This window comes from Megalops cyprinoides, chromosome 14 (assembly GCF_013368585.1).
Source record: "Megalops cyprinoides isolate fMegCyp1 chromosome 14, fMegCyp1.pri, whole genome shotgun sequence".
NCBI classification, from domain to species: domain Eukaryota; kingdom Metazoa; phylum Chordata; class Actinopteri; order Elopiformes; family Megalopidae; genus Megalops; species Megalops cyprinoides.
This window is the reverse complement of record NC_050596.1, coordinates 15400206-15413593: the sequence shown is the minus strand read 5'-3', so window position 1 is coordinate 15413593 and position 13388 is coordinate 15400206. Positions and strand designations below refer to the sequence as shown.

Below are 13388 nucleotides of genomic sequence, written 5' to 3'. Positions count from 1 at the left end.
ATACACTTCTATTTTTTGCCTTTTTGTAGTGTAGAAGGAAGTTCAGACACTATGGGGGGTTTGTTGTTTCTTTGTGCTAGCCGGAGTGAGTAAAGTCAAATTTATTGTTCACACTATTGACCTTGTAGGAATATACAAAAGCTACAAGTGTTAAGAGGATGTGTCAGATTGCCAGCTGAAGGAAGTTCTCAGGATAATTCAGCAGCTTGCTGACTAATGTCAGGAACTATTCTGTGTGAGTGGATGTCGGAGGAGCGAACAAAACCAGGATGAAGGAACTCTAAAAGAGGCTACTGAGCAGTTGACAAAGAGCAGACATTTATTTCACCACATATTCTCACAGGGTGTTTGCAAAACTTAAAAAAAAAATGAATATCCGCCACCAACATAAATGTCATGGATTATGTAAACAGGAACCTATGCAATACACCGTAAAAGCTATTTCAAATGACGTATGACTAAACATATGACATGAAGTACCTTGCTTATAAGTGGTGACCAAGGCGTGATTCAAGCCTACAAACCTCTGTCTATAAACCTGCGTCCCTCACCTATGTGCATTTATTCCACTCCAGTTTAATAAAACACCTGTGACATTGTCCAAAGCCACTTACAGCTTAATCCAAACTCCTTCAAAACAGATGTAAAGTATGCTTTTCATTTTTTTTTTTTTTTTTTTTAACCACAAAAGCCTGCTGACATGTTTCAGCATTTGGATAATAACCACATTATGCAGCGTGTTGGCCCCTATCGTTTTATTTTACCTTGCACACAGATACTGCACTAGGAAATAAAAAAGAATGCACAGTAATGCAAGCATCTGGAGTCCATCGACACAGTCCTCACACGCACTATTATGACAACAAGGTGGAAAATAAAAAGCGGTGAGAGAAAAGGATCATGGGGGAATTACTCCTATTCAGACTCCGTTACCGCAGCGAAGGGTACTTCTTTCAGTGAAATGAATCCTTTCAGTCATTTTCTGTCCCACAACATTAAAGAGCATACAGAAAATAATAAAACATTGCTGTTTCCTCTTCTGTTACATGACAGAAGTAAGCAATAAAGGTGCAACAACTATGTAACATCAATCGTCTGTATGCAGTGGTAAAAATATCATGTGATTTCACAATTTACGTCTGAGGGAGAAATCCTTGCTGGGTCCGATGACATCAACGGTCCATTGTGTCTTTGTGCTTCAGTGTACCCAAGACTGTAAACGTCAAGAGCGCAGAGCTTCTGCTTAAGTGGATGTGCCTGTGACCTTTTAAAATAACAACAGTGCAAGACAGGCAACCTTATCAGTTCAAAAGACACAACATGTGCCATTTGATTCACTCACACCCACCAATTCATTTTTTTTTTCATGATTGCATACACTCCAGTTAGTAGATAAGCTACACATATGAGTGAAAGCAAACTGGGAGGACTTAAATTCCCTTTGGGAGATGAACAGGAGATAAACACAGGAAATCACAGGGAGTCATATAAAAGAGACCATGTTAATCTCTTCCAAACATAAGAATAGTAATGCAATTATCTAAAAGAGTCTGACACATTGGGCACGACACTAAACAGGAAGCAAATGCTGTCCTCTCACACCAGACAACTTAAAAAGTTGGCAAAAGTGACTAAGCACTGCACCTGAATTACCTCAGCAAATACCTAACTGTAAAAAGTGACCTTATACATAAAGTGTAGCTATGCACCCTGCATAAGAGTGTCTGCAAAGCAAATAAATAATGTAGCACACTGGTATATCTCAGCTGATTTTCTCGGCATTTCTCCCTTTTCTCTCTTCATCATGCTCAAGGTAGATTTACAAAGCTCAAGGTTTATGGCATAACAAATTTTCAACATATAGAGCTGGAACATAAGCTTTTAGTTTTGTTCATATTTGATTACAAAAAAAAAACAAAAAAAGCTATCCTGGGGTTGCACAAAAATAAGCTCCTAAGTCTTTTTAAAATGTTATATACAATTTTTGTCTCCCAAAAATCAACTAGGCATATATATTAGTAAACATTACAATGTGCAAAGCATGAAAAGAAATCTACAATATTTTGAAATCCATTTTTTTTCATAAATATTTCACCACTATTCCTTTAATTTCATTTAATGACATAAGAATGCCATGGCTTTTTCGATTTAGAACAGCAACAGGATGAAAGTATTCTTGGACCTTTTCTGTCTGACAGAGAGAGCCCTCGTTCTGCGGTGGGGTCTTTGAACTCTCCGCTCTCCTCCCGAGGCTGGCCGTTAATCCTGCAGCTCGGCCCCTTCCAGGTGGTCAGGGATGGGCAGGCCGGTGAGGATGGTCAAGCACTTGTTCCAGACGTTGAAGACGGGGCAGACGGGCTGCGCGAAGCAGATGTCGAAGGTGTGCAGGTGCTGGGAGGTGACGGCGTCGTAGAAGGCCAGCGAGCCGGCGTCGTAGTCCAGCAGCACGCCCACGCGCCGCAGGTGGGGCGACGGATCGATGGGCTCCTCCTTGCCATTGTGCCGCACCACCCAGGAGCTGCTGCAGCGGCTCAGCACCCAGGAGGCCGAGTTTTTGCCGATCCACTCGTGCTTCGGCGCCGACTTGTAGGCGATGCCAACCGCGTACCTGCCACAAAAAAAGAGTGACATAAACATGATGATACAACTCCATTCAGACTAGGTAAATGCTACTACAGTATGCTTTACAACCAAGTTTTAACAGGTCGTTAAACCCTACCACTTTGCAGTTTAATTTAAATAAGTTTTACTTTTTTACATGCTGACCATTCAATCTCTTCAATCACCAGGCTTACAAATAAAACGAACATTTCTTAAATGTTTTCTAGAAAAAAAAAAAAATAATGAAAAAGAAGTGTTAAATTCGTGACTCAGATTTGAATCATGCATTACAGTAGTGGAACTGTTGATATTCAGTGAGCAGCAGTGAAGAATGATGGCTTCTTAAATCTGTGCATGTGGTCAAAGGAGGTGGTTCATCAAAAATTTGGTTTGTCACAAACTGGTCAACATGGTGAATTCACTCCGCTGCATGGCATGGAGATGATTTCATACTTGTGAACAAGTTACATGATGTGTGTTTCCATGAATAACGGAAATCTCTTGTTTGCTGATTGCTGGTACTGTAGTCAATAGTTCAGAAAATCAAGAAAAATGAATGACAAACAAAATCGCAGAAATTTACCAAGGCTGAAACTAGAGCTCAGTTCAGAGACAAAACATTTTAAAGAACTCATGCACCTGTTTGCAACTGTGCATAACTGTATTTATTGCATTTTCATTATGGTGGTTTGAGAAAGTCATAACAAACCATTAACAGTAGGGAGTGCACTACTCAAAAGATTGTTCTCTAATGAGGTCAATAGAATGGGTTACAGCAGGGTAATTCCACAAATGGGTTTTGACTGGACTAGATCTTGAACGTTAATAGAGCCTAATATTCTCCCAGGATTTTCATACCATGTGCTTCCTCCAATCAGAGCTTCCCAATAGTGTCTGCCGCTGTCGATGTACACGTTGCCCAGGACGCCGTAGCTCCCCTGGCTGGTGAAACGGTCCTGGGCGTGGCTTTTCTTGGAGGAGGTCTCGTCACGCTCCACTGTCAGGTTGTCATGTGACACTTTCAGCTTCCTGTGGGCAGACTTGGGGTCCAGCTTGAAAGGCTGACCTGGAATCAACAGAAAGAGCAACAATGACAAGCCGATCTGTGATTGGCTTTTTGGTAAAACTGGTACAGCCAGTCCCTAACAAACAACCTGTAGATTATAATCGATGCATGTCTTTCTGGGCGACAGTGTAGCATAGTGGTAAGGCACAGGGCTCGTAACCAAAAGATTGCTAATTAGTTTCCATGCAGGGGCACTGTTGCTGTACCCTTGGGCAAGATAACCCAGAATTTCCTCAGTAAATATTTAGCTGTATGAATGGATAGCATGTAAGTTGCTCTCGATAAATGACAAATTGTATATCTTACTCTGACATGTCTCTGGTATTTCATGTCAAAATATAGGTTTAGCACATGCTCTTTGCAAACATAACCATATCATAATGATTTCAATGATTTCAGTGATTGCAAAAGTACAGGTTTCTCATTTTCATTCCAGCAAAATATTTTATTTAGAAGTCTGCATAGGAATTGAAATAAACTGTTGTTCAAGGATACATGGATCACTAAAGCCCTCAGCCCTTCAGATCCCTAGGACCAGGATCGGGCACGCGTTTTCTTAGATGGACATATGAATGCATATGAATGTGGGGAGATCACATAGGTGGTCTATATGGAAAAGAGAGTGCTTACTGTTGGTCTTCAGCGTGCCCGGCTCGCTGCTGCGGCTGCCTGCCTGGTTGATGGCCTTGACAATGAATATGTATTTGGTGCCGCTCTGCAGGCCATGCACGGTGTAGTGGTTCTGTTTGATGTTGGGCACTATCATCCAGCTATCAGCAGAGTTACACAAACCTGCACACAGGGAAACACAATTAAGGACAAGTCAATTTGACCAGAAGCTGTACTACCTCTCAATCCTATAGAATTGTACTAAATTTATTCGCAATTTTGCTTATTCAAAAAAATTACAAAAAATACACATTTTATTATATTTGCCAGTTGATGTCACGCAAATCAAGAAAATAATGACTTTGTTAGGACCATCAATTGACAGCTTGAGCCGCTTTAGTTTGGATTGATCATTAGTATGCACTGTACAAGCAGCAAAAACTAACAATCAAAATGTTTTTGTTTTTTTTTCTTTGTTGCATTTTCCATTTTTTAGTGTTGTACCTTAACTGTTGATTCTTATGTGCATGTTAATATGTTCCCAGTTAAAGCTGCACTGAATATATTTAATACATGTGGTTTTACAGAGCACTGGATAAAAGATTGGCTAACAGTGTTCCACGGAATGGAAAAATCTGCTTAATCGGTGTGTTTGAGCTTTAGTGGAGGGAGACTGGTGCAAACGCGCTTCCCATAACAGTCATTTCCTCCCATTGGTCTCAGAAAAATCAGTGTGAGATTCTATTCAAACGCAGGCTGCAGATAAACGGATGTTCCTAATCAGATTGGAAAGCCGCGAACAGGAAATGGGTCCAAAGAAGCTGCACTGTTGGTTCTAACCGAAAGATTAAGTTAACTCATCTGCTCTGTACTTGTGCAAACTGGAGGGTGAACAAGGATTAGTGCTGGTTGGCACTTGCTAAGTGTAGTTTGGAATGAAACTATTGAATCCCCTGGCACTTCAGTTTGAACAGATTCATATGGTGGGTCACAAGACCTTAACATGGTCTATCAGCTCAGTCGCGACAATGTCAATAGGTTCAGTTGTTCAAGAGAAGAATGTTTTTGAGTATTTGATAAAACATTGAAAAATGGGTAGTAAAATGCCCGCTTCACCATTAGTTTTACAAGCTTAAACATTTTGCAAAAAAATTCAATGTAGGCTATTGGAAAATTCCTGTAACAGCCCCATAGTGGAATAGTGGAGATGTGAGTATGGAATTGTGTTGAGCAAGCCGGACTAGAACAGAGAATGAGTCGTTGCTATACCCCTCGAGCAAGACAGTAATCCGAATTACTTCAGCAAATATTGAGAGATATAACTGGATAAAATGTAAAGTTTACTGAGCACAATAAATAATTCAAGCACTATCGCTATCTTGAAATATATTTAACATAGAATTTATTATTCACTGCATTGTGTCATTTCCCCTCATCCGTTTGTGCATAAATATAAATCATTTACACCTCAGTGACTGTGCCAGTTTGTGAGCATATTCTGGTCTCTGTAGGCTGTTTCTGTGTGTCCCCTTCATTTGCTCTACCCCATGCCACGCAAAAAGGATGGAACGGCTGCTCTGTTCACAGCGGAGAAATTCAAGGGGTTATTCAATCTGCAGCCAGATTGTGAAGAACCCTGTTCTGTGTGCCTAGTAAGCAGTCTCTCTCAAATGAACCAAAGAAGCGAGAGCGAGCTCAACTTTAGAGACCTCCCTGTTGCAGACTTACATATTTTACTGAGCAAAGAGCTGATTGCTGTTTATCTGTCATGCTACTTTGGCATACCTTAAACGTTGTATCTTGCAACCTGCTTGATAAAGTGATGCTTGGACTATTTTCAAATGTCCAGTTGTGCTTCTGTCACTGTTGCCATAATCAGCAAAAATATGTCAATGGTATGTTAATATGCTCTGCACTAATCAATATTCAAAACAGGTCACATATATACTGTTTTATACAAAGGTCCTATATTTAGCGCAGCAGCCTGGGTGAGAGACTGCCTTCAGTCTGCCGATGCTGCCCTCTGAAACGATACACGAACTGATAAGTGCAAAACTGTACCAAGTAGCTTTCTGTATCTAGCCATACGTGATCCCTCGGTGACAATAGCGTTATTAATCTTTGGTGGTACACGCACTCTCAGGAACTGAAGCATGACGCTTAATTTAGCATACATGACCCCATTACACAGTGAAATAATCAGCCTGCAGTTGCTATGAGCCGCTGGAAAACGCTCTGCCTTTAATCTGCAATTTGCTTGTAATCCACTCTGACTCAGCCTATATATATTCTGCCCCACTTGATTTGGTGCCAGAGACTTAGAGCAGAGATAATTCAATGTCCTATGTTCAAGCTCATTGAAACAGAACACGCATTCTTGTTTCCATCTTTTATGCAAATGTAATATTTGAACTCATCTGTGTAGCCAATATTTTCTTCACTCTTGAAATAAAGGTAATCTATTTGTATTATTTCTTGTTCTGAAGCACAAGGAAGGGATGGATTACTTCCCCCACAATGCAATAAATTGATGTACCACTGAGCATTGAATGTGTCCACTGAAGTTTACTAAACCTTTGAGTGGGATGTATATGGAAATACCAGAGCACAGAATCCACATGTCTTTACTTACTGATAACGTTGGCTTGCCCAGTGTAGATGGCGTACTGAAGCTCGTAGGAAACCACACTGAACTCATCGTCCGATGTCCAGTGGACAGTGATGGTGTCGTACGAAGCTGTGCACAGCTCCTCTCGGATGCCAGGAGGGTCTGGTGCTGAAACAGAAATACACGCATATTTCAGTGCAGTCCCCTGCATCAGCTCACCATAGATGTTCTCATCAACAGAGTTCTCTTTTTTTAAATGATATGCAGTACATCATGTTCTGAAATGGTGTGCGTTTCATGGTAACACTCAGTACTCTATGAAATCTAACACCAAGGTTTGTCTTTCAAGTCATTCATTTAATGAAGTGTCAGTTTAAACCAGTGTTAAAACCGATGTGTAAGACATGGAAAGCAACAGCATAAAACCCTGCTTCAACCTTAAGAACAAGTTGCGCTACAGTTAGCCCCAAGTCGAGATGAGGGCAGTCAGAATCAGGAAGATCTGATGAGTAACACATCGCCCACACTCTCTGCTGCAGTGGCTACAGTGTTGATGACACAGCACTGTGTGATTCATTCAGTTAACAGTACTTTCCACCAAGCCCTCTGCCATATCACAGCCTTAAACGGCCATGCTGAAACCTCCCTGGAATGTGAGCAGGCAGAGAAAAAAAAAATTGCTCTCGTTTCTCTGAGCATCTGGCTAAATCTGCAACTAGCACATGCAATTCCATGCATGCCCATAGCTGGGATGGAGAGGAAAGAGGGCTGCCCTCAAGCAGAACCCAAGTAATTACATTTCCACCGGACTGGTGCATAGAGGTGCTAAACTGTGAATTTTCATCACATCAGATCACATGGACATTGGGATAGTCAGGTTACCCTGCAGTGATAAAACATATCAACACACAACTCTCCTCCCAGAACAAGACTTTTCTAACATGGCCCCATTGGGGTCCTTCTGGGCTGTGTAAGCAGGACACTCGTTCCTCACTGCTATTGCTAAATCCAGTCCAAACTGGATCATATTGGTACATTAATTACATACTTTACCTGTAAGGTAATCCAGACTTTCCAACATTTTCTTTTCCCTTGTAAAATCTAGCGCAAAAGTATCAAAGGTGTCATTCAGGTTGATTTCTGGAATCAGGACCTGAGAAGATGCTGTTGCCATGGATACTCTGAAATGCAATCATTATTGATATTAGTGAGTGCTTTTGCATTTTGCAGAAAAAAAAGTTTTTCAAGATGATTTCAATATCAGTGGTAATACCAGTTCTAGGCATCAATGTTTACCTTGTTTACTTTACAATTCCTTTAACCTTGCTTCTAGTTCAGAATAACTTACTTCTAGTGTAGAATTTTGGATGTTGTACAACATGCAAGGTCCCCCTTTTTGAAAGGAGTTATTGTGTTTTTTTGGATAAATGGTTCACATAAGAAACATTATTTCAGTATTGATTTGCTTAACATATATACAAACAGAAACAGACAATATATGCAGCAAGCCAAGTGTAAGGAACAAATAATGCTCATAGCACTCCAAAGACACATATTCATAAAACCAAAGAGTGGATGAAAGCAAATGCAAAAAGATCAGACTTTGATAGAATGATTGATAGACTGGTTTTCTGTTCTGTTCTCTTTCAGATTAAATTAAAGAGACAGAGCAGCACATTTGATGTTTCAGGCAATACATTTCCTCAGGGTCTGCTACAGCAGAACAGCACTCTGTGGAGAAGTAGCTTTGCCTGTAGTGGTCTGTCTCCTTCATCTCATCTGAATGAAGCTAAAATTGAAAGTCACTCTATAAATACACTCAAGCATTTTTTGCATGGGCTCCCAGCCCATCCTAACTTTATTAAAATAATATGGACTTATAACACTTGACAACTCACAAATTAAAAATCTAATGAACTCTATTAAGTCAGCTAATTTCTTTTAAGTATAAATCCTATGACCCACATATATTAAACTACAACCTCGCTGGTCCAGCATCCTGTGTCCTAGCTGCTACTCCACACTGCCTGTATTAACTCCAGTGTAGGCCTGTGAATTGTGTCCTTGTTTACCTCTCGGAGATGTTTTTGGCAGTTTGCAGGAAGCGGGCATGGTCCGTTTCCTTCAGCGTCTGATCGGCCTGTGTGATGAGGGCGGAGGATCGCTCTATGCATTGCTTGCAGTTGCTGATCTGCTGTGCCAGTTTACGCAGCCTGACGGCCTGAAGGAATATAACAAAAACCAAAAAAAAAAAAACTTAAATAGATTACAGCTGTAAGCCTGAGCTCACATTTGTGTGTTGGCAAAGTTCTCATTGATGGAAATTCGGTTAATCTGCATTTATGTTTTATTCATGTGAATCACTGTTTTTAACTAAAAGCATGAAAAATTGACGGCTTGGAAACTGTGGCACCCAAGCCAAGGTCAGACTTATAAAATAAGATTTTATCTTAGAATTACTGTAAGCTTCAACGGTGGACTCACTTAAACGTGTACATACTAGTTATACTGGTACAAAATCGATCCTACACTTAAATTAAACCTAAACTTAAATGAGGCAAACACAATTTTAGAAATGTGTTGTTTTTCATATGTCCTATGGCAGGAAGCCAAACTGAAGAATCTTTTTTTTGTTGTTTGTTTTTTAAATCACACAATAAAATAGGTTTATATGACGCTATTTTGTAGTTCTGTGGCTAACCCTTTGGTAATCAATGTCTCAAACAAGTCTCAGGGTGCATTTCACCTTCAAATAGCCACCTCACCATGCCTGCTGTGGATTAGATGCAGTGTTGAAGGGATCACTGTTGCTCTTCAGTTGAGATCTTATAAAATAGCAATACCCCACCCCCCTTAAAAATATAAATTGATTACTTAGCCCCTGATCAACACTATGGTACTCAAAATGTCTACACATCTCCAGAAGGCACTTTGCATCCAAATTGATATAAGCATGTCAAGCTACCTGCTATGTTTGTTGGGTACTGAAGGCAGAGAGCAGAAACCCCCATTTAAATGCAGACAACCACCTCAACATATGTTGAGGGTACATACAAAAATACTGACCTGTTATAAGAAGCCACCTGTTCTGCATGCAGAAATTGAAAAAAAAAAAAAAAAAACATTGGGGGCATTCTCTGCTTTTGACAACATTGGTTGCACCTCATTGACATGCAGGATAAAGAGTAAGGTAAGGAACAATATGAAAATAGAGTTGTCTTAGTGCCAATTTAAAGGCTATTTTTTCTGTGTTGACAGGTAGTGGCTTAAGTAAACAATGGATGAGAAAAGTATGTAATGTAAATGTACAGAGTTTTCACCTTGTGCATCTGTCTTAAGTTTTTAGAACTGATTTTGTCCAGCATGTGTTACAGTCCAATTACAAGATTACTTACTTATGTTGTCAGGAATAAAGTTATTTTTCAAATGAATCTGATTTTTTCTCACTCAAATGTTCACTTAATGTAGCATTTCCAGCAAACATTATTTAACTATGCATTCATCTGCACCTATGAAGTCTCCCTTTTGTTAAGGGAACTCTGGCTTTGGCTGGAAAGCTCAGGGGAAATGGAGCCAGAGCTAGTCTGAATATGTCTGCTTAAAGCAATGTGACAGGCTGTTCCATCTGCTCTTTGCAAAAAAAAAAACAACTGTCAAAATACATAACTAACACATTGACAATATTCAGGTTCCTCATGATCAGCAACAGTAGGCTTTATTTAAGGCTCAAACTAACTGTGTGTGCTATAGATGAGGAATGAAACAAGAATTGCAGTAACCAGGGGCATTTTATCAAAACTGAAGTTCCACCAGCAGCTGACCTGTGGACCAGTCTGTATTTAAATAAAGTGTGTATCACATGCTTACAGTCCACACTTATTCAAATCACCTACGTAAAGTCAACAAATTAAATGTGGTTCCCAATGTTTTTGAAACTTTTATTTCTATGTTTTATTACATTTTATAAAAGACCCAAAAAATGCTGAAACATATGGGAATGTCTTTCACCAAATTGAGTCTACTGAGTTTACTGAAACTGAAACTGGAACTGAAAAACAGACCAGTACACTTTGAGACTAGAATTGTGTTTCCAGTCAGGTGCTGCAGCAGGTACATTACAATCCCAATGCATCACTTCAGCATTGCAAGTACCTAGCCAGGTACAGTAGCATGTAAGGATAACCTTCTGAAAAAGAACAATTCCCATAATAACTCTAAAGGTATAGCCATCCTAAGAGAAAGACAGACTAAAAACACATTGACAATATCCAACTGCCTGTCATGAAATGAATCACTGCCATTTCGTATCCTTATCCTACCTTTCATAGCTTAGACTTAACTTCTATGAACCCCCTAACTTATTTTAGACTAGATAAAGTAAGACCTGTCTGGTAACCCCCTTCTTATATGGACATTTCCTATTGTCTCAACACAGGAATCATCTCCAGATTAACAATAGGTAATAATAATGATGGCTGCTCATCTTACCTTGCTTTCATTAAAACAGTATATGGAAAACATGTGTTACCTTATGGCTTGGACATGTTTTATATATACTTCTGTTGATGTGTACACACATTCAGTATGTCTTCTGTGGGCAATGCCAGCATTTATATTTTGCATCTGACAACAATCTCCTTAATCTGGCAGACTGCAAAATCCAAACACCAATTTTGGGTCTTGGTAGATGGATTCTCTCGAGGTGACTATCTAATGGCCTGCGCCAACAGCAGAAGCATATTATAAGAGTATAAGCAGTGTGATATATGACTACTTTACCTTTCCCTCCTTGATTTTTGCTCCAATAATTTGTCGTCTTTCTTGAATGATCTCGATCAGGAGGTCACACTCCTCCATGAGCTTGCTCTCTTGTTGAGATGCATTCACCTTAAAATAAAACTGTAGTGAATAGATGTTCAATATATATACAAAGACAACTTTTGATTTTCCCAGAGCACAAGAGAACCCTTAAGCTAAGCCAAATGTTTCATGTCAGCAGTTTACTTAGGTACTCAGACAGATGGACATCATGAATATTAATGTCGCTGGTTTCCCAGCAATACTAAAATCACAGTGTCATAAATTTCAGTTGTTTAAAATTGAACCATTTAACATTCTAATTTAGTTGCACTAGGGTGCTTTGTGCTTGTGGGTCATAAAGATTTTCAAACATTAAGACCAGGGTTGAAAATCTTTGCATGCAGCATCACATAATAGACAATACCTAGTGTATAGCCCACTTTCAAGAACAGTATTTCCCATTTTATCTTCTATGTACAGCTGGCAATAATAGTACCTTCATCTTTTAGCATAATTAAAGATTACATGCATAATCATCTGTTCTACGAAGTCTGACATTCTTGAGTTTTGCATCAATTTGCCACAATTGTAGTCCTATTGATACAAGGAAGAAATCACAGTGCTGCAGCAGGTAAAGAAAAAATATATCATAAACGACAAGACTATTGGCACTTCATGATATGAATTAGGTGCATAGTGAAGACTCTTTCATAACATCAAGCTGTGTCTTTACAGTATGTGGAGAAAGTTACTCTGTCAGCTCTGTTTCAGTCTTTTTGACATATGCATTTAGGTTTCATTTTACACACTGTGAGTAAATTAACACTGTGGTTATACTGCATCTTTATAGCAACTATAGCAAATACTATCACACAGCTAAAATGTTGAAATTGCATTTCCAGTTCATGTGATATGGAATATTATCTGAATAACTTTACCTTTCCGCATTCATGCTCATTATTAAATTATTAAATCTTCCTAAATGTTAAAAATATATCAGATATATGGAGAGTATAACAAACTCGGATTTACTTTGGGTTCGTGTGAATTAATCTGGATACACTCAGGAGAAACGTAATCTCCTCTGGACTACTTAAAAAGGCTGAGAGCCATTTTCTTAGCGTGCTCAGATGTATGTATGCGTGCTTTGTACGCAATACAAAGGAGCTCAGGCATTTTTCCCCCAGATGCACTATTAAATATTTACATGGCCCAAGCAGATGTGTTTTGGGGTTTTTTCCTCTGAGTTACAGTGGTGCGTCTGGCATTAAAATCATTCCAGACATGTGGCAGATCAGTGCAGAATATGTCTGTCGCTTGTGGAAGCCATTATTCCCTTGCCGACATGGCCTTGAAAGTGCCTCAGGTGAGACTTAGCTGAGCAAGGCTTCTGCGGGGTAATAATCACAAGCACCAGGCCATGTATTGTCATGGCTCTGTGCATCTTTTCTTTCATGAGCTATTTTTAAATCAGCTGGGTGCAGCACTGGGATGTGATGTGCTAATATAAGCTAAAGAAGGACTATTACATTTTTTTTTCTCTTCAAGTCATTTATATACACATAACATATTTTTAGTGACATCCTGTGTCACCTTCTAAGCATTTGGCACATTCTAAAACTGACAGCAGGTTTGTATGCATAAACAGACACCATTACAGAACAGAAGGATTTTTTTTATCCACAGTATATTATTATCACTGTA

At 39.4% G+C, this 13388-nt stretch overlaps 1 protein-coding gene across 4 annotated transcripts in view; it reads right to left on the bottom strand.

Moving 5' to 3' along the window:
- Nucleotides 1-659: 659 nt before the first annotated feature.
- Nucleotides 660-13388, bottom strand: part of mid1 (midline 1) — a 50852-nt gene continuing 38123 nt past the window's right edge. For all 4 annotated transcript variants that reach the window (XM_036545509.1, XM_036545510.1, XM_036545507.1 and 1 more), the window contains exons 4-10: nucleotides 11664-11771; nucleotides 8957-9105; nucleotides 7938-8065; nucleotides 6909-7052; nucleotides 4298-4459; nucleotides 3460-3667; nucleotides 660-2608 (exon numbers count right to left, since the gene is read on the bottom strand). In XM_036545509.1, the coding sequence (XP_036401402.1) occupies nucleotides 2260-2608; nucleotides 3460-3667; nucleotides 4298-4459; nucleotides 6909-7052; nucleotides 7938-8065; nucleotides 8957-9105; nucleotides 11664-11771 (1248 nt within the window). In that variant the 3' untranslated portion in view covers nucleotides 660-2259. The remainder of the gene's footprint in view (nucleotides 2609-3459; nucleotides 3668-4297; nucleotides 4460-6908; nucleotides 7053-7937; nucleotides 8066-8956; nucleotides 9106-11663; nucleotides 11772-13388) is intronic.